This window comes from Trichechus manatus, unplaced genomic scaffold (genome assembly GCF_000243295.1).
Source record: "Trichechus manatus latirostris isolate Lorelei unplaced genomic scaffold, TriManLat1.0 scaffold00030, whole genome shotgun sequence".
NCBI classification, from domain to species: Eukaryota; Metazoa; Chordata; class Mammalia; order Sirenia; family Trichechidae; genus Trichechus; species Trichechus manatus.
This window is the reverse complement of record NW_004443966.1, coordinates 4,209,094-4,233,947: the sequence shown is the minus strand read 5'-3', so window position 1 is coordinate 4,233,947 and position 24,854 is coordinate 4,209,094. Positions and strand designations below refer to the sequence as shown.

The 24,854-nt window shown below is 48.5% G+C and overlaps 1 protein-coding gene across 2 annotated transcripts in view; it reads right to left on the bottom strand.

The window, feature by feature from the left end:
- The window catches only part of LIPC (lipase C, hepatic type), a 159,000-nt gene that overhangs the window by 19,367 nt on the left and 114,779 nt on the right, over positions 1-24,854 (bottom strand). For both annotated transcript variants that reach the window (XM_004374610.2, XM_023729674.1), the window contains 5 exons: positions 12,719-12,903; positions 9,405-9,587; positions 8,754-8,871; positions 5,321-5,554; positions 1,381-1,623 (listed from right to left, as the gene is read on the bottom strand). In XM_004374610.2, the coding sequence (XP_004374667.1) occupies positions 1,381-1,623; positions 5,321-5,554; positions 8,754-8,871; positions 9,405-9,587; positions 12,719-12,903 (963 nt within the window). The remainder of the gene's footprint in view (positions 1-1,380; positions 1,624-5,320; positions 5,555-8,753; positions 8,872-9,404; positions 9,588-12,718; positions 12,904-24,854) is intronic.

Here is a 24,854-nt window from a genome sequence, read left to right as displayed (position 1 = left end):
ATACATATATAATGTTATAGATGTATAATGTTGCATACGTGTTATATAGATAATGCATATAATGTATACATATATGATGTTATATATACATAATGTTATGTACACACATATATATAAAGTTATGATGTATACATATATAATGTTATATATATAATGTTATGCACACAACATATATAAAGTTATAATGTATATAATGTTATAGATGTATAATGTTGCATACATGTTATATAGATAATGCAGATAATGTATACGTATATAATGTTGTATATATATAATATTATGCACACACACACATATATAAAGTTATAATGTATATAAACCAGTTGTAGTCCGCTCTGTCTCTGACTCCTGTGACCCTATGTGTGTCAGAGCAGAACTATGCTCCATAGGGTTTTCAGTGGCTGATTTTTTCAGAAGTAGATGGCCAGGCCTTTCCTCCAAGGCACCTCTGGGTGAATCTGAACTGCCAGTCATTCGGTTAGCAGTGCAATAACCGTTGGCACCACCCAGGGACTCCGTTTTGTATATAATGCGGTGCAAATGCTAGGTGGTGGGGATGGCATGTTCATGATCTGCAGACATAAGTGTCTGCATGGTAATAATCAAACAGCAAAACACCAGATTCCTTCTTGCAGTGCCTGAGAGTATGTGCTGTGAAACAGTGAGACACTAAATCACCGCCTAGCTGTTCTAAGGATTAGGCAGAAATGTTAGTGGAACAGATGCCGCCTTGTTCCTTCCAGGGGAATTCAGGCTTCAGTGGAAGTATTTCTCTGCTGGCTTCAGCCCAAGATGCAGGCACAGCCCTTTCTGTGACCTCCCGTTCAACCCAGAGAGTGGCAGGGGCTCATTTTTTGCCCTGAGGGTCAGAATCTGACTGGAAAACACTGGAAGCGGAGCCTCGTGTTGGAGGGCCTCAGCACAACAATGCCTGGTCGGATCCGCTGATTTGAGCTTTAGGGAAAATGAGAAGCCGCCGACCTAGACTGGAACCCAGTGTTTTCATGGCTGCCGGGGGGGAGATGAAAGGATTTGGAGACCCCCCTGGGTCCCTGTGCCATGGGAGCTGGGCGGTCGAGGTAACCGCTCAGGACCTTCGGGATATAATATTCTAGGAGATCTGAAAATGAATGAAGAGAGGCCAAGCCATGGATTGTTTCAGAATTTATCAAGATTTCTCCTCCTAGCATTTGGCAGCAAGGTGGCCACATTCTTGGGAAAAGAAAGTGTCTGTGTCAACATCACCATCTGGAGCCTGTACAGTTTCAGGAACACCCTAGCTGTGGAGGGTGTCGAGCCTGAAGTGCCCCAGGAGAAGAGATCAGGGAACTTCTGAACCTTTCAGACCTTGGGAAGGTCCCCCGGCCACTCAGCACTCACCTTTGAACGGGGACTGGGCTCGAGTCACCAGGAATAGCTTCCTGCTCTTGGTCTGCGGGTCCTGGCGGATGTGGTAGCCCAGCGTGTTGCAGCGGCCCTTCTTGCATCTCAGGCACAGGCCCTGGCTGAAGACGTCCATGTCTCTGCACAGGTAGGCTGTGTTCTGCAAGCGGCTGTGTAGCAAGGAGTCGATGAAGAGGTGCACGGATCGCTCGTGGGCACATTTTATGGTCTGGGTGATGGCTGGAACACAGAAGGCAAGAAGAGCTTTATTGCCCGTTGATCCCAAGTCCCTCAACTCAAAGATCCTCTTGTTCCTCAGCCCACAGGAAACCAAAAAAAATCAAACCAGTTGCCATCAAGTCGATGCCAGCTCACGGTAACGCGTGTGTTTCAGAGTAGACCAGCACTCCATAGGGTTTTCAATGGCTGTGATTTTTTGGAGCCAGACTCCCAGGACTTTCTTCAGCAGCACCTCTGGGTAGAGTTGAACTGCCAACCTTTCAGTTAGTAGCCGACTGCTTAACTGTTTGCATCACCAGGGACTCCCAGAGAAGATTAAACCAAAACAACCTGTTGTTGTCAAGGCAATTCCAACTCATAGCAACCCAAAAGGACAGAGGAGAACTGCCCCATAGGGTTTCCAAGGAGCGGCTGGTAGATTTGAACTGCTGACCTTTTGGTTAGCAGCCAAGCTCTTAACCACTGCGCCACAGAAGATTAGCAGCAACAAATTAGAAACAAGGAGTGCACTGATGAGGCCAACACCCTGACAAGAGAGGGATGTAATAACTGACTGAAAACTAAAGAAAGAGTAGACCCATCTGGGGCTGTTTAGTGTAGAGGCATAATCCCGTCACCTCAGGGCTCCTAAGGGCACTTCTCTATTACAGCATGTCTTTGAACACGTCTTAATAGGAATCCCAAGACATTAAAAACCAGGGCTTCGAACGGGTTCATTTTGGTTTGATCCCCTGCTGAGAATTTACATTTCTAACAAGTTCCCTGCTAAGAATTTGCATTTCTAATGAGGTCTCAGGAAGTTATACATAAGAATCACCTGGGGATCTGTTAAAATGTAGATTCTGATTCAGTATATCTGGAGTGGAAATGCAAGTTCTCAGCAGGGAACTTGTTAGAAATGCAAATTCTCAGTAGGGGATTGAACCGGAACAAACTGGTTCGAAGCCCTGTTAAGAACATATCAAACTATTTTCACTATATTATTTAAGACAGCAGGGTAGGTAATTCATTTTAGAACTATTCCTGCCTCTGATGGTTAAACATACACAAGTGCTGATGCCTTGCAGGTGAGTCCCCTGGAGTAGGCCTGTGTGGACTGTCTCTTGAACAAGTAGAAATGAGGCACTCCCATGGTGCCGAAGGGTCTGACAAAAGCTGATGCCTCTGGCACAACGTCCACTTTGTCTCCAAAGCAGCCATTACATCCCTCAGGGAACCGGCTTGTAACCCAGCACGGTGAGTGGATTTGGAAGGACAGGGCTGGTAACCGGGGTTTGAATGGGCCTGACCAAACAGCGTGGATTAGGTTTAACTGTCATGGATTTGGAGCCTTTTTTTTTTTTTTTTTAACTCTCTAGGTTTTAACCTCATCTTTGATTATTCTCGTATCAATCTCACATCTCAATCATTCTTCAAGGAATGTTGAGGATCCACCCCAAGACAGGTGAAGTACCGTATGTGAAGGCCGAGCGTAGGTAACTTTTCCTAAAGCTGTTTCCCCAAGTATCTGAAGGCTAAATGCCAAGACGCATCATCTCAGTTCCTTGTCACTAGTGGCTGTCCTCCTGAGCACCTCCTATTAGGCAGGAGTTAAGCCGAGTGCTTTCCATACGTCCTCTCATTAACCTTCAACGCAGTTCCAGGAGGCAGCCGTTATAAATGAGGAAACTGAGCTTCAAAGACATTCGCGAGCTCACCCAGGTTCCCAGAGCCAGGAGGTGGTGAGAGCGGGAAAGCCGTTATCCATACATGACGGTTGACGTTCTGTTCACCGCCACCCGTCTGTCCGGTTGCTGTACTGTGGCGGCTTGCATGTTGCTATGATGCTGGAAGCAACACCACTGGTATTTCAAATACCAGCAGGGTTACTCATGGAGGACAGGTTTCAGTGGAGCTTCCAGACTAAGACAGAGTAGGAAGAAAGGCCTGGTGATCTACTTCTGAAAATTAGTCAGTGAAAACCTTATGGATCTCAACAGAACATTGTCCGACTTGCTTGTTTGGATGGGACATCAGGAAGGACCAGTCACTAGAGGCGGACATCAGGTTTGGTGAAGTAGAAGGCCAGCAACGGTGTGGGAGACCCTTGGTAAGATGGGTTGACGGACTTGAGCATGCTGGTGATGGTGAGGATGACGCAGGCCCGGGAATGTCTTGTTCTGTTGTACGTAGGTCCCATGAGTCAGAGTTGACTCCGCAGCAGTTAATAATAGCAGCAATTCTGTTCAGGTGTGGCTGGGAGAACCACCCCGGAATGAAATCACTTTCAAACAGGAGGGTGAGGTAAGCAGGAAAAAACACACCAAGGTTGGACGAGCTAAATAAAAGGCTTGTTTCCGTCACTTTGAAGCTTAGCACAAGAGCAAATAGCCATGGTTGGTCTGATGTGTTTAACAGGCAGAGTTACTGAACGCTGTCCTAGAGGTGGGTCTCAGGATTTTCAGAGAGTAGATGTGGGAGGAGGGCTGACTGAGGGAGATGTAAGGAATGATAAGGGGAAGTTCCCAGAAGGCTCTCTCAGGCATGGGTGGGTGGAAGGCTGGGAGTCCAGCCAAAATGAGATAATGTCAAGCTTGAAGGTCAGCCTGATACGTGAGAGGTGAGGGTGGTGACGTAATCACGAGAGAGTATGTTCTCAGCTCAGTTTTGGATGACTGGGGTGAGAAGGTGGCATGTGGGGTGGGGGTGTCCAGTTGGCTTAGAATGAGGTGGCATATTTTAATTGGGATGGTATTTTGTAAATTATGAGAAATATGGAATGCCTATGGAATGTGTGGTTTCTGCTGACATTTTTGTTCTTTAATCCTGTCCATGTTGCCAATGTTCATATTAATGTTTTCGTTTTAGGATTTAAGAGAGAAGTGGGATCACAACACAGATAATGCCAAATTCAGTGTCTGCCCTGAGGTAAAGGATCTAACCAGGGCATATATGAATCTGAACTCCAAATTCAAAGAATCTCAGTGATATCCTGTAGGATCAGCTGATCAGTCTTCAGGGTGGGGGTGGAAGGGTGGGATCACTCCCGCTCTTGTGAGACCAAGGATCAGCTAGCCATGATCTGTTATTAAATGGATCCTCATGTGGCCAGGAATAGAGAAAACACCTTGAATGAAGAAGCTTCTAGAGAAGGCAGAATAATCACAGTGTCAGGTTTCAATGTTCAGAAGAGCTAGTATCCCAGGGGAGTCCCTGGGTGTTGCAAATGGTTAATGTGCATGGCTGCTAATCCAAAGTTTGGAAGTGCGAGTCCACCCAGAGGTGCCCCAGAAGAAGGGCCTGGGTATCTACTGAAAAAACAATCAGCCATTGAAAACCCTGTGGAGCCCAGTTCTCTTTGACACATATGGGGTGACACACATGGGGTGGCCATGAGCTGGCACTGACTCAGCTCGAAGGCATCTGGTTTTAGTCCCGCTGGAGAGACATTGCCTGGGTGCGTTGTGTGTGAGGGGAGCTGATTCCTCATGGTGTCCCTCGGCTCATCCTCCGGGCCTGGGCTCCGAGGAACTCTGTTGGGGGTGGGGGTGCTGCCTGGGGAACACCAACCAGCCCTTCCACACTCCTTCCGGGTCTCTCTCTGAGTGGGCTTGGTGACCACACACCCTGGGCCCCTGCTCTTGCCACACTCTTCCCAGAGTCCCACAGAGTGGGTAGACTCCAGAGGCCTCATGGAAGTGTGGGCCTTCTTCCTCACCATTTAAGCCGTACTTGGCAATGTGTTTGTAGAGCTCCAGGAAGTGGCAGCCAGGCTGGAAGGAGCCGCCATTGGGGTAGAAGTCATAGTGAGCCACGGGCTCTTTGATGCCCATGCTCAGGCCCATGTGCTGCCGCGTGAAGGTGTGAATGGCGTCCACAAAATTGGCATCATCTGGTGAAAGACGGTCACTGGGGGGAGTTCCCTCAAACAAAGGACCCGCGGCGTCCAGCCCTAAGAGGGAAGCAAGGGCAAGGTCAGGTGGGGCATGGGAGGGGAGGAGAGACCCACTTCTTAGCTTTTTGATACAGTATTACTACACGTTGGAAACCCTGGTGGTGTAGTGGTTAAGAGCTACAGCTGCTAACCAAAAGGTCGGTAGTTCAAATCCACCAGCTGCTCCTTGAAAACCTTGTGGGGCAGTTCTACTCTGTCCTACAGGGTCGTTGTGGGCTGGAATCGACCCCATGGCAATGGGTTTTTTCTTTTCTTTTCTTTTTTTTTTTTTATTACTGTCATGGATTGAATTATGTCCCCCCAAAAAATGTGTGTATTGATTTGGCTGGGTCGTGATTCCCGGTACTGTGTGATTTTCCTATATGTTGTAAATCCTACCTCTGTGATGTTAATGAGGGAGGATGGGCGGCAGTTGTGTTAGTGAGGCAGGACTCAGTCTACAGGATTGGATTGTATCCTGAGGCAATGTCTTGAGATATAAAAGATAGAAGTGAGCAGAGATACAGGGGGACCTCATACCATCAAGTAAGCAGTGCCGGGGGCAGAGTGTGTCCTTTGGACCGGGGTCCCTGCGCCGAGAAGCTCCTAGTCCAAGGGAACACTGATGAGAAGGCCGAGAGAGAGAAAGCCTTCCCCTGGAGCTGACGCCCTGAATTTGGACTTTTAGCCTACTTTGACTGTGAGGAAATAAACTTCTCTTTGTTAAAACCATCCACTTGTGGTCTTTCTGTTACAGCAGCACTAGATGACTAAGACAATTACACATTCATAATCTAGCAGGAGGAAGGAAAGCCTAGGGTGTAATCTTTCTGTAGAAAATCTTGCTATAACCTTTTCACAGTAAAACCACAGTAATTCATGGTGTTGAAAATTAGACATAGGCTGGACTGTAACTAGGGAGAAAAGAAGCTTCAGAAACTACCCAGTGGTAGAGACAAGATTATAGGGGCAATGCTGATTTATCTAAGCAAGCCAATTTTAAGTACTTTTCAAGTGAATCTGTTTGCATACGAAAAATAAAACAATAAATAAACAAAAAAATCCTAATGTGCTCATTATAAGTATTTCCAACCATCCATCAAAGAAATAACTATTTGCCTGCACGTTGTCAATAATTTTCCTAAACAAGCTGGCTTTTCTCCTCCACCTATGCCATTTCATTCGCAAGTCCGGAACAGCCTTGGGGCGTCACGGAGAGCAAACGGGACGCTAGAAGCCCTGGTCCTTGAGTGACAGATGGGCTTGCCGGAGACAAGTGGCAGCTCTTGGCTAACTCCGGTCGGGGAGTATTGATTCACTCAAGACTTTTCCTCTGGAGAACCCTCGGCTGTCGGACAGCAGCCCTGGCTTCCAGCCCCAGCAGGGGTGGAGAGATGGACGGTGGGTATGTGATCACTCGTTCTCCAGCCCCGACCTGCAGTGACGAGTGAACCATTTCTTGGTGTGATTTATATCCCTCCTGCTGCCTCTGACTTGTGGGCCTGCTGGATGCCTGTGTGAACCCCAGCACAGGCAGAGAGGAGGGGTCCTGGCCCGAGGCCGCCTTGCTGCCATTCTGATGCAGGCTTCTGGCCCTGGTTTCTCAGTGGTGGTCGCGCTGGCCTCTGGAAAGCTTGCATGGGAGGCCTGCTCACCCTGAGACCGCTGAGAACCAAACCAGGGGGAGCAAGTGCTGATCTGTGGACCAGGCCTCACCAGTCACCAAACCGAAAATCTAAACCCACTGCCGAGATTCTGACTCCTAACGACCCTGCAGGACAGAGTAGACCTGCCCCACAGGTTGTCCAAGGCTGTAAATATGTACTGAAGCAGACCACCACATCTTTCTCCCGAGGAGCAGCCGGTGGGTTTGAACCACTGACCTTTTGGTTAGCAGCTGAGTGCTTAACCACTGCACCACCAGGGCTCACAACCACCAGCAAGATGGGAAAAAATAAGGACGAGGGCATGGGTTCCCACGGTGGCAGATTTGTTCCGTTTAAGGTCTAGCATTCTCTCTACTCTTTTTCACATGACAATCCCCCCTTTTCTGAAACAGTGGCAGACAGCAGTTGCTTTAAAAAATATTCTTACTCGATAAATACATTTATAACCTTATGTTTTTCATCCCACATTTTCTTTGAATTGCCTTACCCTGTGAAATTTTGTTTGAGCCAGAGGGGTCTTGAAGGATGAATAAGAGTTTGGTAGGTAGAGTAAGGGTGGGGAGACATCCTGGGCAAGGGGTACAAACAGCCCGTGCAAAGGCCCGGATGCACGAGAGGCCGTGGCGTGATTGTAAGGTGGAGACAGATCCAGTGTAGTTGAAGCCGAGAGCTGCTGGGAGGGAGTGGCAGGAGGAGAAGCTGGAGGCTCTGGGGAAACCAGGTGGAGGAGGGCCTTGCCTGTGCCTCCTGGGTCTCATCCCTGTAGCTGTCAGTGGGCCTCGAGACTTCCACTGGGGAACACCCTGACCAGGGCAAGTGTGGTCGGAGGGGCTTTCTGTCACATTTCCCGCTTCTCCCGGATAACAAAAGCCACTTCCGGGTGGGGGTGGGGCTCAGGGCCAGGTTTTGGGTGCAGTCCCTCCCCTCCCTTGACACAGGACGTGTGTGTTTCACAGGTGAGGAAACCGAGGCATAGATGTGGCCGCTGTGTTGCAGCAGATTAAGGGCTATGTTCTTCACTCCCTAACTTGCCACGTTGGGCTTCTTAAACCATAGATAGAAAATAACAAACTCTTTCCTGCTTCAAAAACATACAGAAAGCCCACTTTTTTTTTTTTTTTTTGTACTTTAGGCAAAGGTTTGCAGAACAAACTAGTTTCTCATTAAACAGTTAGTACACATGTTATTTTATGACATTGGTTACCAACCCCACGATACGTCAACACTCTCCCTTCCCGACCTTCGGTTCCCCTTTACCAGCTCAGAAAGCCCACTTTTTCGGTCCTACTTGGCGTGTTTGTGACAGGTCTTGGTTTGAGGAGAGGCTGTAGGAGTTACGGCTGCAATCCGCTCCAAAGTCTCTTGCAACTGGGGTCTAGGCAGTGGTCATACTTGAAACACTGTTCCAAGCCCTCCCATGAACTCCAGTCTGGACGGCATAAGGGAAGCTGGAGGTGTCTTCACTGGGAGACTCTTGGAAAAGCCAGTCCTTGCTCCGCGCCCCGTGCATTTCTGGAGATTACAGTTGGTTAGTTATCAGGCACAGTTACCTGTGATTCTCCCAATCTTGTGCGTTCCGCCAATGTAACTGCCGGCAAATCCTGAGACGTGTGCACCAAGGCTGTACCCAATCAGATGAACGTTGCTTCGAGAAAACCGCACAGACACCTGGAAGACAGCAGCGGGGGGATTGCAGCAGGACAAGCTGCGGGATGAAAAGCTTCTGTGGGTGCAGCTTGTCTGGGTGCCCACCCTGCTCTTGGCGCCTCATGGAAATGAGGTGCTTCATTCATACTCCAAACAGAAACCAGCTTCTCCCCCCCCTCACTCTCCTCTCAGATGGGCTACCTGGGACCCTACCTGGCAGTCGGCCCCACCTGCGTGCCTGGCTCCACCCTGACATCTATGCCTGTGAATGACGTTGCTCATTTATGAGGGGTTTGATGGTTTACAGGGGTGTTCAGAGCTCTTAGCATAACCAAGGGGCTGAACATCAAAGGAATAGTGTGTGAGGTGGGGGGAGAGATGGTTCTACAAAACAGGGGTTCACGTGAGGCGTCCAAGAGAACCCTGGGGTCGTGTCCCCGTCCCGTGCCTGACCATTCCTGAGAGCCTGGAGGAAGCGGTTCCCCTCGCTGGGACCAGCTGAATCACTCGCTCTTGGAGGAAGGGAGAGGAGGGGAGGGATGGACGGGTCTTACCTCCAGCCACTGGAGGAGAGTGGCGACCTCCCGGCCCACGAGGCGGGTGTTGCGGACGGCAATGACATAGTGTTGGTGGGCCAGGGTGATCCAGTCCACCAGCCCCACATTCACTGGCTGTGACAGTCCAGACTTCAGTGCAGCCACCAGCTGCCTGATCCAGGTTTCCAGCACGCCATCCACCTAAGGGCGGCCCACAGGCCAGTCAGCCTCGCTGCTGTGTCTTTCTCCCTGCCCATCCCTCCTTCCTTCTCCAGCTCTTGGATAATGTTAGAGCTAAGAGAAAGGATTCTCACAAGGTTCTGCAGACCCAGCAGCACTGACACTTTGCCCTGGATAGTTCTCTGTGTGGGGGCTGTCCCGTGCATTGTAGGGTGCTTAGCAGCGTCCCTGGCCTCCACCCACCAGATGCCAGTGGCTCCCCTCCCACCAGCTGTGACAACCAAAAATGTCTCCAGACACTGCCAAATATTTGAGGGGCGGGGGTTGGGGGTGGGAAAGCGCCCTCCTCTGAGAACCTCTGACTTAATAGCGCTCTACTTCGGGACTTGCCAAGCTTTAAAACAACAGAAAAGTCTCTGAATTGGACGGAAATCTGCCCTGTCCTTTGAAGGTCGTCTCCAGTATCACCTCGTCTGGGAGGTGACGCCTTCTGCATCCCACATGTTTGATGGGACCCTGGGAGGTGACCCCTTCTGCATCCCACATGTTTGATGGGACCCTTGCCCACTGCCTTCCGCTTTGCTTTGGAGGGACCAGCACCATCAGCCTAAGAGCTCAATGAAGGTTTATTGAGAAGTGTTTGAGCACAATTTGCAGAGCACTCCTGATGGGTTTCACAGAGTGAAGGCATCTGTGGTGCATCCTGAAGGATAAACAGGAGTTCAGTAAGAAGAACCGAGCGGGCAGGTGAATGCCGTGCTGGTGGGGTGGGGCATGGTGCCCCGGGAGAAGGAAGTGTACCTGCAGAGGCTGAGTTCTGGGGAGAGGAGAAAAGCTGGGTGTGGGTACAGGTAGACTCTGGGAGTGAAGGAGGAGGAGGGGCAGCTGGAGAGCTCTTCTGACGGCCTGACCTGGCATTTCTGGGATAAGACCAGTCATTTCGGGAGTGTTCACCCAGTGCCTTCTACGTGAATGTAGCATCTTGTAGCCAGATGCAGTTGGTTCAAATCCGGGCTCTCCCAGGCACTAGCTAAGTGACCTTGGCCAAGTTATTTAATGTCTCTGTGTCCCAATTTAGAGCCCTGGTGGCGCAGTGGTTAAGAGCTTGGCTGCTATCCAAAAGGTCGGCAGTTTGAATCCACCAGCCGCCCCTTGGAAACCCTCTAGGGGCAGTTCTGTTCTGTCCTACAGGGTCGCTAGGAGTCAGAATTGACTCGATGGCAGCGTGTGGTTTTTTGGTGCTCCAGATTCATCATCTGGAAGGTGGGGATAATATTAGTGCCTACCTCTGAAAGCTGTGAGGATGAAATGAGGTAAGAGATGTAACTCAGAGCTGTGCCAGGATGCAGTAAGCACTCGGTAAATGCTACTTACTGCAGTGGTTGTTGTTATTACTGTGGTTGCGGTTATTGCTACTATCATTAGTAGCAGTTGTAGTAAACATATTCTGGGCTGGGGAGGATTTTGAGCAGGAAGAGCTCGCCTGTCCCAGCTGCTCGAGTCACAGCCAGGATGCGTGGGTTTATGGCCTGGTTAGAGGACCCTGCAATCTTCAAGTTGCATTTGTAAACGGACGACTCGTTTGTTTAATCACTGATTCAGTTAACAAACATGTTTTGAGCCCCTAACACATATTGGCTACTGTCCCATGGTGGTCAAAGAGATGAGGACAGGACGGAATACTCTCCCGTCAGGAGCTTGCCGCCAGCAGGGCAGAGGACACCCACAGACGACGGTAAAGCTGTGCAGTGAACAGTGCTGAACATGCCCCGCAGCCTGGGACCCCAAGGGGGAGGGCTGGAATGGAGGCGGGAGGGCCTGATGTGGGATTGCGCCCTCCAGGAAAAGTGGGGGTTAATCAGGAGAAGAGGGGGAAGGACACTCCTGGCAGGGAGCAGAGTCTGGGCACAGGCCAAGGGAAAGGACACGGCACGGAATGTGGTGGGGTCTACAGGGGAGGGAGGGGGAGGCAGGGGGAGGCAGGGGGAGGCAGGAGGAAGTGAGGGGAGGCAGGGAGAGGTGGAGAGGAGGCGGGGTAGATGAGGGAGAGGAGGAGGAAGGTGGGAGGAGGTGGAGAGACGCAGAGGGAGGTGAGGGGAGGAAGGGGGAGGTGGGAGGGAGTTGGAAGCAAGGGTAAGATCGGTGGGGATTTTGAGAGTATTTTTTCCAAGTAGATGGTAGGAAGTGTTTCAAAATCATGAAATAGATCCCCAAATCTCTGGAGGGTTCAAATTGTAAACTAAGCTCCAATTTATGGGTGGGCTTGGAACCAGGGACGGAAAGTTTCCTCTTGGGGACAAGTCTTCACTTAGTTCGCCTTCCCTTGTTGCCTACAATAGCCTTTCTTCCTCCTATAATAACAAAATGTTTAGCATCACTGAAAGTCTGTCACTAGCAGCCTCCTTTGTACCCAGGTATGGCAGATGGATGTAATTAGAAGCATTTCATGGATGCTTCTAGGAACCGAACCTGAAAAAACTCTTCTTTGACCCTTTCATGTACATCCCATACTACATTGTGCTGCCTGGAATACAGGTGTGATGCCCAGCACTCTAGCTCCCATTTTAGGCTATGAGGATGAGAGCTACATGCCAAGGACAATAGAGTAGTAAGCTGGAAAGAACTGTACCCTTGAGGACTTCATAGACCAAAGCCATCTAACCAGTTTTGGATTCCATACCTCCCGACTTCTGCATGAAATGGAAAAGATCTGTTTTATTTGAACAACTGCTAATTTGGGTCTCCATTTTTGCAGCTGAACCTCATCCTTAGTGATGCAACATCTCACTGGGAGTCTCTGTCTGCTGGCCTCCTACCTCCTCCCACGAAACACGAAGATTCAGGTGGGAGACTTCCTCTGGCATGGATTGCCATCCCTTATGAGCTGTGTGACCTGTTTAAGCCACATTTTATTACCTGAAACATGGAGATCATTATATTTTCCCTGCCCTGCTTACCTCACAGAATTGAGCTAACCAATGAGATAATGTGCAGGGCAGTGCTTGGAAAATTAGAATGTGCTTTACGAATATTAGGCAAGAAGTTGTTCTTACCGGCTCCCCATCTCTTTATTAAAAGTAAACACGCTAGGAAGAAAAAGAAAAAAGAAAACGTGAAAGTAGGGAGAAAAAAGGCCCGTCAGCCTTTCGTACCGACCATCCGTGGATTACCATCACCAGCGGCAGGGAGGCGTTGAAATGGCACTCCCGTAACGTGTTGGGGTGATGGAGCCGAATCTGACAGGCTTTACCAGCTTCGTCAAAGAGCAGAAATCTGGTCTTCGTCTCCTGCACTGTTTCCTTTGTCTCAACATCTTGAGAACTTCTCAAAGACGGCTCTGGAACGCAAGGTTGGGGACAGTGTTTAGTCTGGCGTCTGTTCTCCACCAGCTCCAGGACCACCTAAAGGTTTCTAAGAGCACAAACCAGTGGGGTTAATGTGGGCTGCTGGGCATCAGCATGAGCCACCACTTTGGGGAACCCAAGCACACTTCCAGCAGAGTGGCCGTTTTCCTCCTGGGAGACAGAAGAGGTTGACCTAAGAGGACCCTCACTGAGGACCCGTCACTGGTGTCGAGGTGGCAGATCTTCCATCCTGCCATCTCAGTGACCACGGGACCTGGTCTCAACCAGTCAGACATTGTCTCCCAGGACTTCAAACCACAGTAACTCTAGGACAAAGAGAATAGAGGAGAGGAAACCCAGACTGAGGTTTGGAGAGGAAAAGCATCTCATCCAAAATCACATTGCCAATAAGTGGTAGAGCCGGGATTTGAACCCAGGTCTCTGACTGCAATTCCCATCTCTACACTGCCATGCTAGGAGACAGTGAATGGAAGTACCTCAGTTGGAGGATACTATGGGACAGTTCCACTCTGTCCCATAGACTGCTATAGGGTCGCTATGAGTTGGAATTGACTCAGAGGCAATGGGTTTTGTATGGGTTTATGAACTCTGTAAGGAGCACTGGTGGCGTGAATGATTCAGCATTTGTCTGCTAACCGAAAGGTTGCTGGTTTGAACCCACCCAGCCATTCTGCAGGAGAAAGATCTGGTAATCTGCTCCCATAAAGATTACAACCTAGGTAGCCCTATGGGGCAGTTCTAACCTGTGGGGTCGCTATGAGTGGGAATCAACTCAACAAGCACCTAACAACAACAACGATAGCAGTATCTCATGTCACCCAACCAGCTCTTACTTGCAGACACATTCCATCACAGAAGCTTCATCTGGACACGGCACGGGGTGGAGTCAGCATGGGGACCCTCATGAAGGGAGTGCTGACCTCTGCTTCATGGGGGGAGTGGCAGTAGGGAAGGCTTTTCAGGGAAAGTGATGCTGGACCCTAGCCTTGAAGAATGAATGGGGCGTGCTGGGATGGGGTGCTTTCTGTCTTAGAGAACAGTGTGAGTTAAAGCTCAGAGGCAGAGACAGGGTGGATCCGGCCAAATCGTGGAGGGCCCTGGGGAGGATGCTGCTGAGGACCCTGTGTGGATGCTCAAGGTGACAGGCTGCTGCTGAAAGGGGCAGGCGAATAGCCATTCTGATTGCTCCAAGGATTGTGGCGGGCAGGCGAAAGGAGAGAAAGAGCACTTTTAAGATTTTACCTTCTGTTATTTTACCAAATGGCCTTACAGCTTCTCTCGGGAAAACCTCACTCTGACTGTGAGCCACTCTGGAGTGGGGATGGGTAGCACCCAACAGCTGTCAAGTCTGTGGTGCGGCCCCCAAAACAGACTCCCCTGTTTGCTGTCTGGGTGAAGCCTGGGGAGGCCATGTCTCCAGGCTGGTGGCACCCCACATGGGCGACATCTTTTTGCCAAGATTAGGGATCAGGCCGAGAGCTGAGGGGAGGAAGCTCTCGCCCTCCTTTCCAGCAGAGTGTGAGCCCCTGCAGCCGAGGAGCGGATGCAAGGCCAAGCTGGCATTTTTGGTCAGTGAACTCAATTCAGTCCAATTACTAAGCACCTAATCGTTCTTTCTGAGTACAAAGTCATATAGGCTTCTCAAATAATAAGTCTTGGGCTTTTGGTTTCAGGGGACAGCGGGACTGAGAGATGATGAACCTAGAATGTGCAAGGGGAGGGATTAATGAAACCAATTTTCCTACCCAAAGGTTATTAATTCCAAAGGTTATTAATTCCCAGCAAAGGGCGATGATTTTTCACTATGATGACAGAATGAAACGCATCATATTTTATTAACAGAAGATGTGAGGGAGAATCTGAATAACTTTTCTGAGTAATGAGGAAAATGTCCACTGCCCCGTGTAGCTTCCCTTACGAGTGGACTCCCTGAAGCTGACCTCCCCCCTGCAGGCCGGCTCGTGGCCCACGCTGCCCATTTCATTGGTGCCAACAAAACAAAACAACAGTTGTCGTCCAGTCTAGTTGATTCTGACTCACGGCAACTCCACGTATGTCAGGGTAGAACTGTGCTCCACAGGGTTTTCAATGGCTTATTTTTCGAAGTAGATTGCCAGACCTTTCTTCGGAGGTGTTTCTGGGCTGACTCAAACCCCTAACCTTTCGGTTAGCAGCCAAGTGCATTCATCATTTGCACCACCCAGAGACTCCTCACTGGGTGCACTGCCTTCCTAAGTCAGAAGCCAGGGGTCTCCTTGCACTCCTTCTCCAGCCCCCCAATTAGCCCAAAGCTTTGGATCCCCAAAACCCCTTGAATCCAGTGCCTCTGTTCAGGTACACACTGTGTCCTGCCTGGTTTATTGCAACAGCCTCTGGTCCCCCTTGGTGCAGCCTCACCATCCTTCCTCACACTGCTGCTTAAAGATCTTTCCAGAACAGACATCTGGTCTTGCCACTATACCCTGCCCTGACTTCAAGGCCTTTGACATTGCAGCCACGGCCACCGCCTCGTTAATAACCTCTGTTCGCCCACCTCCTCCCCACTCTCATCCCTCTGTGACCCGAGACTCCCTAGCTCCTAACTGCTATCTTGCACCGCTGAGCCTTTGCGCCCTCTCTTCCCTCTGACTTTACGGCTTCCGGTGAACTCTGGTCGGTCCCTTAGAAGGAGCGCAGGCGTCACGCCCTCCAGCAAGCCTCCTGGCCTCCCTTCCCCCTGCCGCCAGCACCATGCTGCGGACCTGATCTGGATGTACTTGTCATGCCGCCCAGAGTCTATTTGTTGAGGTGCCTGCTTCCTCTGCCAGGCTGTGACCTCCCTGAGGTCAGAGGCCATGTCGTTAATCTGCATATCCAGCATGGAGGGCGAGCTGGGCTCGTGGTGGGTGCTCAGTGAACTCATAGGCGTGAGGTGGTTTACTGACGGATCCAGGACTCGGACCAAAGGCTAGGGTTTGATCTGTCAGTCATTTATACATTGGAGCTAAATGTAGCTAATTTTCTTTTGTTCAGCTATACCTTCCTTTATTTTGGGATAAAGAGCTGGCTGGAATGCTAGGGGGACCATGTGAAAATACAACGGGGATGAAATAGTACCTGTCTCCCAAAGCTGTCACGAGGGTTCGGTTGGAGTCTGTTTGCACAGAGCTGAGAACAATGCGGGGGGCATAACCTGCACCTGTGTAAGGGCGTGCTGTTCCCTAAACTCTGATTGGAGCATTCAGCATCTCGTGTCTTTGATCTGTGAAATCCTTTGTCTCTGTGACCAGTTACCCCAGTTGCTCTCACAGGATCCGTTCTGTCTGATGTTTGTTTGCTCCGGATTTAGCTGGAGGATTAACTCTGGCCGGGGTGCTGAGGGCCTGTGGGCTGGGTGCTGTGGGAAAGAGTTGTCTGACCAGAGGACCACAGACACGGGGACTCTTTTCTGGGGGTTTTGACTTTAGCTTGTGTGTGAGACAGGAAGCTGTATTTGTCTAGGTGTGTGATTACTCATTCATTCCCTCATTCACTCATTTCCTCAACAAACATCACACGTATATTATTAAGCATATATTATTACACATACATTATTATGCACATATTATGCCCCAGGCCTCCCTGGGTGATGAAAATGGTTAACATGCTCAGCTGCTAACCGAAAGGTGGGAGGTTCAAGTCCACCCAGAGGTACCTCAGAAGTAAGGCCTGGTGATATACTTCTGAAAAATCAGCCACTGAAAACCCTGGGGAGCACAGTTCTTCTCTGACACACCTGGGATCGCCATGAGTCAGAACTGACTCGACAGGGACTGGTTTTGCATTATGTCTCAGGCCCTGCTGGGGCATTGCTGTTGTTGTTTGGTGCGGGTGAATTGATTCCGACTCATAGTGACCCCGTGCACAACAGAACGGAACACCACCCGCTCCTGCGCCATCCTCACAATCGTTGCCACGCTTGAGCCCATTGTTGCAGCCACTGCGTCAATCCATCTGGTTGAGGGTCTTCCTCCCTTTCGCTGATCGTCTTACTTTACCAAGCGTGATGTCCTTCTCCAGGGACTGGTCCCTCCTGATAACATGTCCAAAGTGTGTGAGACAAGGTCTCGCCACCCTCGCTTCTAAGGAGCATGCTGGCTGTACTTCTTCCAAGACAGATTTGTTCATTCTTCTGGCAGTCTATGGTATAGTCATTATTCTTTGCCAACACCATAACTCAAAGGCATCAATTCTTCGGTCTTCCTTACTCATTGTCGAGCTTTGACATGCATATGAGGTGATTGAAAATACCATGGTAAGGCTTTCACTGGCCAATTTTTTTCAGAAGTAGACTGCCAGGTCTTTCTTACTGGTCTGTCTTAGTCTGGAAGCTCCGCTGAAACCTGTCCACTGTGGGTGACCCTGCTGGTATTTGAAATACCAGTGGCATAGCTTCTAGTATCACAGCAACACTCAAGCCACAAGAGTACGACAAACTGACCGATGAGTGTTGGGCTTAGGTGCTAGTTAGAGGTAAATCGGCCATGGCTTCTGTCTTCCAGGAGTCCCCATTCCTGTGGGGGAGGAAGGCCTGAGAAGCAGCTACTGCAATTTGGGCGCTATAAGTGCTGGGATGGAGGGATGTCCTGAGTGGGGGCTGTAGGGGAGACGCCAAGAGGCACCGGGGGCTGTAGGGGAGACGCCGAGAGGCACCGGGGGCTGTAGGGCAGACGCCGAGAGGCACCGGGGGCTGTAGGGGAGACGCCGAGAGGCACCGGGGGCTGTAGGGCAGACGCCGAGAGGCACCGGGGGCTGTAGGGGAGACGCCGAGAGGCACCGGGGGCTGTAGGGCAGACGCCGAGAGGCACCGGGGGCTGTAGGGGAGACGCCGAGAGGCACCGGGGGCTGTAGGGGAGACGCCAAGAGGCCCTGAGACATCAGGGAGTCTGGAAGGATGAAAGACTCTTTAGGAGCTCACATCAAGAAGAAATTGTTGAAGAAAGTGGAATTCTGGGGCCTATAAAAATGTAAGATTTCATTGAGGACAGGGATTTGAAGGACTGTTGCGGAGAAGAGGGACCAGAGTTCTTTTGTGCAACTCCAAGAGTTATAAACAGCATCAGTGGCGGGTATGCCATGAAGGAAGATTTTGGACTTCAAGCAGCTCACAAAAATTCGTAGTTGAAGGAATTGGAACAAAGAGAAAATAAGGGCAGTTAGACAACAAAGCCAGAAATGTTAAAGCCCTAAAGTGCAAAGTATGTGATCCTATCATGTTGCTGAGGATGGGCCACAGATTTTGTTCTGTGCTTCCAACTGGCCAAATCAAAGAGGGAAACAGGAGCAGTTACGCGATTCATGTTGCTCAGCCTTTGCTGGCCTTGAGACTTGAGATGGTTTCCGTATGGACTGTTGTGAAGTGGTCACTGGGTGAAGCAACAGCTGTTGGCTCGAACACCATTCCCACAAAATTACAACAGCAAGGTTTATCGGTCAATTCTTAAAGCACTCTGCAATTCTCAATGGAGGCAACAGATACAGTGCCGAAAAGCATTGAAGTTGCAGAGAATCTCTGAGAAGCTCTTCACTGTAATCTGGTAGCTCTCCTCAGACTGAGGGAGGCTGGGGCCACTTCAGCTCACTCTGTGGGTGAAGGGAGAAGAGTCCCCACGTCTGAATGTCTGAGTTTCCCGCGGAGCAGTTATTGTCCCCTTTACAGGACACAGAGAACACTGGGGCATCCTCAGCCAAGCCTACGGCTTCAAGGATGACTTACTCACTGCTGTCACCCACATCCAGACCTTTACTGCCATCTCTTTCCCAACCTTTAGCCAGGTGTGTAGGAGTCTGTGGGCAGTACAAACGGTTAACGCGCTCGGCTGCTAAGCAAAAGGTGGGAGGTTTGAGTCCACCCAGAGTCACCTCAGAAGAAAGGCTGGCAATCTACTACTGAAAAATCAGCCACTGAAAACCCTGCTGGGCACAGTGCTACTTGACACACATGGAGTTGCTATGAATCAACTCAATGGCAACGTGTGTGTGTGTGTGTGTGTGTGTGTGTGTGTGTTGGTGGTGGTGGTGACAGAGAGAGAGATTTATTTCAGGGAAATGGCTCACACAGTTGGGAGGCTGGCAAGTCACAAATCTGTGGGTCAGAATGTCAGGCTGGAGGCTTTTCCTGACTCACGTGGTTGCAGGAGCTGACAAACCCAAGATCGACAGGTCAGATGGCAGGCTACTGGCTCATGGGGCTGTGGGAGCTGGCAAATCCCCAAACCTGCAGGTCAGGCAGCAGGTGGCTGGCTCACATCCCAAGAACTGGATGTCAGAGGATGATGAGTCACATGCAGGATCCAGAGAGGGCAAGCTTTGCCAGAACATCCATATATATTGGATATGGGCCACACTCCCAAGGAAACTCCCCTTTCAACTGATTGGCTGCTCACATCAGATCACAAAATGGAGGATGATTACATAATATCTGCAAACCACCGAGAATCATGGCCTAACAAGTTGGCACATAACCTTAACCATCACACTCAGTAAGGTCAAACTGAATTTCTTATCTTTCCTCCCAACCCATCCCTCTTTCTACCTTTTCTATTGTGGCTCATAACACCATCATATGTCCACGCTGTTGCTCAGGCTAGAAAGCTTAGCGCTGTCCTCTTGTGCCTCTCTAGTAGGTCACCAAGGGGTCCCCAAGTTCTGAAGATTCTGCCACAGGGGTATCTTCTTTGCTCCCTGCCCCTGGCTTCATCCAGGCCCTCATCATCTTCTTTGCATTATTTTTTTATTGTTGTGAATATATATATATATAGGACAGCATTTGCGAATTCAACATTTTTTTGGGTGTACAATTCAGTTATATCAATGACATTAATCATAATCATGTTGTTTAAGCATCACAGGCAGATGCTAACTCCAATCGTGGTCAGAATCCTTGGTTTCCTCTGAGGCCAGGCAGCCCAGCTTGGTTGCCTGCAGTCACCGACCAGATGATGTCCTCACCCAAAAGAAAAGGAAATAATTTGTTCTTGTATGAAATGTTAGGAACCCTCAAACCTGGGGGCTGAATTTAGGAATAGAGAAATCATTTGCTGGGAGGCCTCGAATATTAGAAATATAACAACTAGACTCAGCTTCTCCTTCTTACTAATTTGAAGATTGCTTTGTTGCCCCAGGAAATTGCTGTCAAGGAGAGGGCAACCCCAAGTCTCTCCAGCCCATCAACTCGCTTTTTCCCTTGAAGGATTTGACTGCGTACCGTGGTTAATATTCTCCCTCTTAAAACTACAGCGTTATCCCCAAATTTTTATCATTGCTGTGTCCTTCTCTCCATGAAAATTCATGACAAAATGACACTTTCAGAAGACGTGCCTGGAGAAGGAGATGCTTCTACTCTACAAAATACGGACCAGATTTCTTCCCTCATAGCAGAATCACTTAGTTCCCTCACAGCTTATTCACAGAGTTGTTGTGAGGTTTAAATGACCTGATTTCTCCCATTTTCTTGGTCTATCCTGGCCTGGTTTTGCTAGCTATTCTGTAGCCTGAGACTATACTTTCTCCTTTTGTGGATTCCAGGGAAGAAAGTAACTAGAGGCTGTGTTTTCTTGCCAGAGTTTTTTTTTCTTCTTCCAAATATTGCTCTTAGCCTGTGTGTCCTGTACCTCTGGCTAGAATCAGAATGATTTTTTTTTTCTCTTCCAAGAAATCTGATTATGAAAGAGCATGCCATTCAGAAAAACTTCCCATTTGTACTGGAGTTCCCCGGGGACAATGATTCCAAGGTCATGGGTGCATTCTTCCCTGATGGGTTCAAGGTAAGGTGACCAACTGTTCCTGTCTTCCCAGGACCAACAGGGTCCTAGAACATGCAAGGCCTGGATAAATCTTGATGAGTTGGTCTCCTTAGTTGAAGGGCAACTGAGTGAACGAGTGGGGGGTGAAAAAATGGTTGAAATTACCCTCCTTATTCATCATAGGACTCCCTGGGTGGCGCAAAGAGTTAAGTGCTCAGCTACTAACTGAAAGGTTGATGGTTTGAACCCACCCAGAGGTGCTTCAGAGGAGAGGCCTGGTAATCTGCTTCTGAAGGGTCTCAGCCATGAAAACCCTATAGAGTGAAGTTCTACTCTGCACACATGGGGTTGCCATGAGTCAGAATCAACTCGATGGCAATTAGTTATTGACGATCATCCTGAGAGTTTTCATCTAACACCCAGTGCACCCTCTGCCTTCCCACTGTGGTCTTTGCCCACGCTGTCCCGTTGGCCTGAGATGCTCTTGCTGACCTCCCCTACTTGCCTAGTTAGCGTCAATCTCCATCCGCTCTAGACTCGATCTTCATTTCCTGAGGAAAAAATTATCCGCATTTTCTGACTTTGTCATATTTCCCTAGTTGTTCTCTCCGATGCTTTTCCAGTTGTAACTTTGTATTTGAGTAATCATTACGTAAAATATATATCTCTCCTACTGGGTGGTAGGACCCCTTGTGGTGCTCGGCTGCTAACCAAAAGGTCGGCAGTTTGAATCCACCAGCTGCTCCTTGGAAACCGTATAGGGCAGTTCTACTCTGTCCTATAGAGTGGCTATGAGTTGGAATTGACTCGAGGGCAACAGGTTTGGTTTGTTTTTTTGGCATTGGGCAGTAACCTCTATGAAGGCAGCACCTGGGTCTGGGTTTGGTTCCCACTGAAACTTTAGTTAATTGAGCAAGAGGCTGTAGAGCACAATGGTTACACACCCAGACTTTGGAGCCACACGGCTTGGATTTGAAGCCCTTTTATTATTATTATACTTTTGATGAAGGTTTACAGAACAAACTAGTTTCTCATTAAACATTTACTATACATACTGTCTTATGACATCAGTTAACAACCCCACAACATGTCAACACTCTCTCTTCTCGACCTTGGGTTCCCTATTACCAGCTTTCCTCTCCCCTCCTGCCTTCTAGTCCTTGTCCCTGGGCTGGTGTGCCCTTCAGTCTGGTTTTGTTTTATGGGCCTGTCTAATCTTTAGCTGAAGGGTGAACCTCGGGAGTGACTTCACTACTGAGCTAAAAGGGTGTCCGGGGGCCATACTCTTGAGGTTTTTCCAGTCTCTGTCAGGTCAGTAAGTCTGGCCTTTTTTTTTGTGAGTTAGAGTTTTATTCTACATTTTTCTCCAGCTCTGTCCGGGGTCCTCTATTGTGATCCCTGTCAGGGCAGTCAGTGGTGGTAGTTGTACTGGGCTCAGTCTGGGGGAGGCCGTGGTAGATGTAGTCCATTAGTCCTTTGGACTAATCTTTCTCTTGTAGCTTTAGTTTTTGAAGCCCATTTTTAACTTACTGGGTGTGTGGTCTTGGGCAAGTTACTTAACCTCTATGTGCCTCAATTTTCTCATCACATAATCTGTAAAATGGAGATAAAATAGAACCTACCCTATAGAATTGTTGTGAGGATTTTTTTTACCTGTACCCATTGCCGTCAAGTCGGTTCTGACTCATGGAGACCCTACAGGATAGAGTAGAACTGCCCTATAGGGTTGTCAAGGAGTGGCTGGTGGATTCAAACTGCCCACTTTTTGGTTAGCAGCAAAGCTGTTAACCACTGCACCAGCAGGGCTCTGAGGATTTGATTAGCTGATATATATTTACATATAATATAAAATGCTGTAACAGTGTCTGGCATGTACTATGCTCTACATAAATAGCCACTATTATGATAGCTAGTCATAAAAAAAATTGCTGGAGGGATAAAAGGTTATCTTGAAATGCCTAAATTTAAGAGCAAAACTAATAAAACTTCTAGAAGAAAACAGGAAAAAATCTTTGCAACACTGGGGAGGGCAGAGACTTTTTGGATAATAAAAGAAAAAAGAAATTGATAAATTAAAAACTTTGCTGTTTAATAGATCCCATTAAGTAAATGAAAAGGCAAGTCACAGACTGGGGGAAAACATTCATAATACACATATCTAACAAAGCACTTGTACCCAGAAATATAAACAGCACCTACAACTCAAGAATACTGTGTTTTTATGAAAATAACGTGCACCTTCTACATTTGTTTGCCAACTTCTCCTTCCCCTGAGAGGTATTTCCACAAGTTGCTGTAAAAACAGTAGCATAGAGTACTGATGGAAATACCTCAAGGGGGGAGGAAGCAGTTGGCAAACAAATGTAGAGGGTGTGTGATGTTTGCGTAAAAATACGGTAAGATAACAAGCAACCCAATTGTAATATGGACAAGAGATTTGAACATTTACTTCTCAAAAGAAAATATACAAACGGCACATAAGCACACAAAAAGATGCTTACCTTTGATAATCATCAGAGAAATGTAAATTTAAACCACAATAAGATACTACCTCACTTTCTCTAGAATGGTTAAAATGAAAAAGACTGACAATTCTAAGTGTTGGCAAGGATGTGGAGCAACTGGAACTCGATACATTGCTGGTGGGAATGCAAAATACTATAGCCGTTTTGAAAAACAGTGGTAATGTCTTGTAGAGGTACATGCACCCTTATCATACGACCCAGCAATTCAACTCTTAGGAGTTTACCCAAGAAAAATTAAAATATATATCCACATAAAGGTGTAAATATTCATAATAGCCCCAAACTGGAAACAACCCGAATGTCTATCAACGGGTGAATGAATAAATGAATTGTGCCATATTCATCCAATAGAATCTTCTCAGCAATAAAGAGGAACAAATACTGACACATGCAACAATATGAACGAATCTCGAATGCATCATTCTGAGTGAAAGAAGCCAGACTGAAAAAGCTACATACTGTGCAATTCCATTTATATAACATTCTGGAAAAGTCAGACCTGTAGAGACAGCTTAGTGGTTTCCTGGGGCTGAGGCTGTGGGGAGGGGGGCTTGACTAGGAAAGGACACAAGGTAATCTTTTGGAGTGACTGAAATAGTCTATATCCTGATGGTGGTAATGGTTACATAGTATACATTTAAACAAATTGCTGGAGGAATGAACTACAGCCAAGTGAAAATGCAGTTTCTCCCCGGGATCCAGGCTGGGGCATCCTAGGCTGCCCAGCAGGCTTTGTTAGTCAGCTGCTTGTGAGGGTCAGGGCTGGCCCTGGCTGCTCCTGGTTTGTAAGTCTGAGAGAACAGAATGTTTCTGAGTCCTCTGGGGATTGGGGTCAATTGGCCAGGTTGGGTCCAATGCTGAGTTTGAACCAAATGATCACCTGGGACTGGGACAAGTCCAGCCTTTGTGAAGCAGGGTCTAGGGGAGATCTGGCATACTGGAGGGGCCTCCAGGTTCCCTTGGGCCAGGGATGACCAGGGTGCCTGGGAATCCACTCTTGGGAAACCAAGTCATCCAGTCAGAGAAAGCAGAGATGAAAGGACTTGGAGCCCATGCAGTACTGTGGGGCATAGCCGTTACTAAAACCAAAAAACCCAAACTCGATGCCATCGAGTCGATTCTGACTCACGGTAACCCTCTGGACAGAGTAGAACTGCCCCATAGGGTTTCCAAGGAGCAGATGGTGGATTCGAATTGCCAACATTTTGGTTACCTTCAAAGCTCTTAACCGCTGTGCCACCAGGGCACCAGCCTTTAATTCTCCTTTTGTGAGTCTCATACAACCTACCTTTATTAAGGAGTAATTCGTTTTCCTTTTCTTAACAAGTAAGGATGTAGATAACACCACCAATCTATACTTCCAGTCCTCTGGAGGTAATCTGTGTTACCATACCAGGTAGACAGAATTCCAGCTAAAGGCAAAGAAACTCAACATTTTCATTGCTTTGTGATGTACAATCCCCGTTTACAATTTCTTTTTGAATAATAGCTCCAGTGACATCCTTCTCCCATCCACAACCACTACTCCTTAAGGACCAGGGACCTCTTATTGGTAAGAATGATCTAGTTCAACGTCTTCGTTTGAAAGAGGAAAAAACTGGGACCCAGAGAGGCCAACTGACACATCCCAAGTTA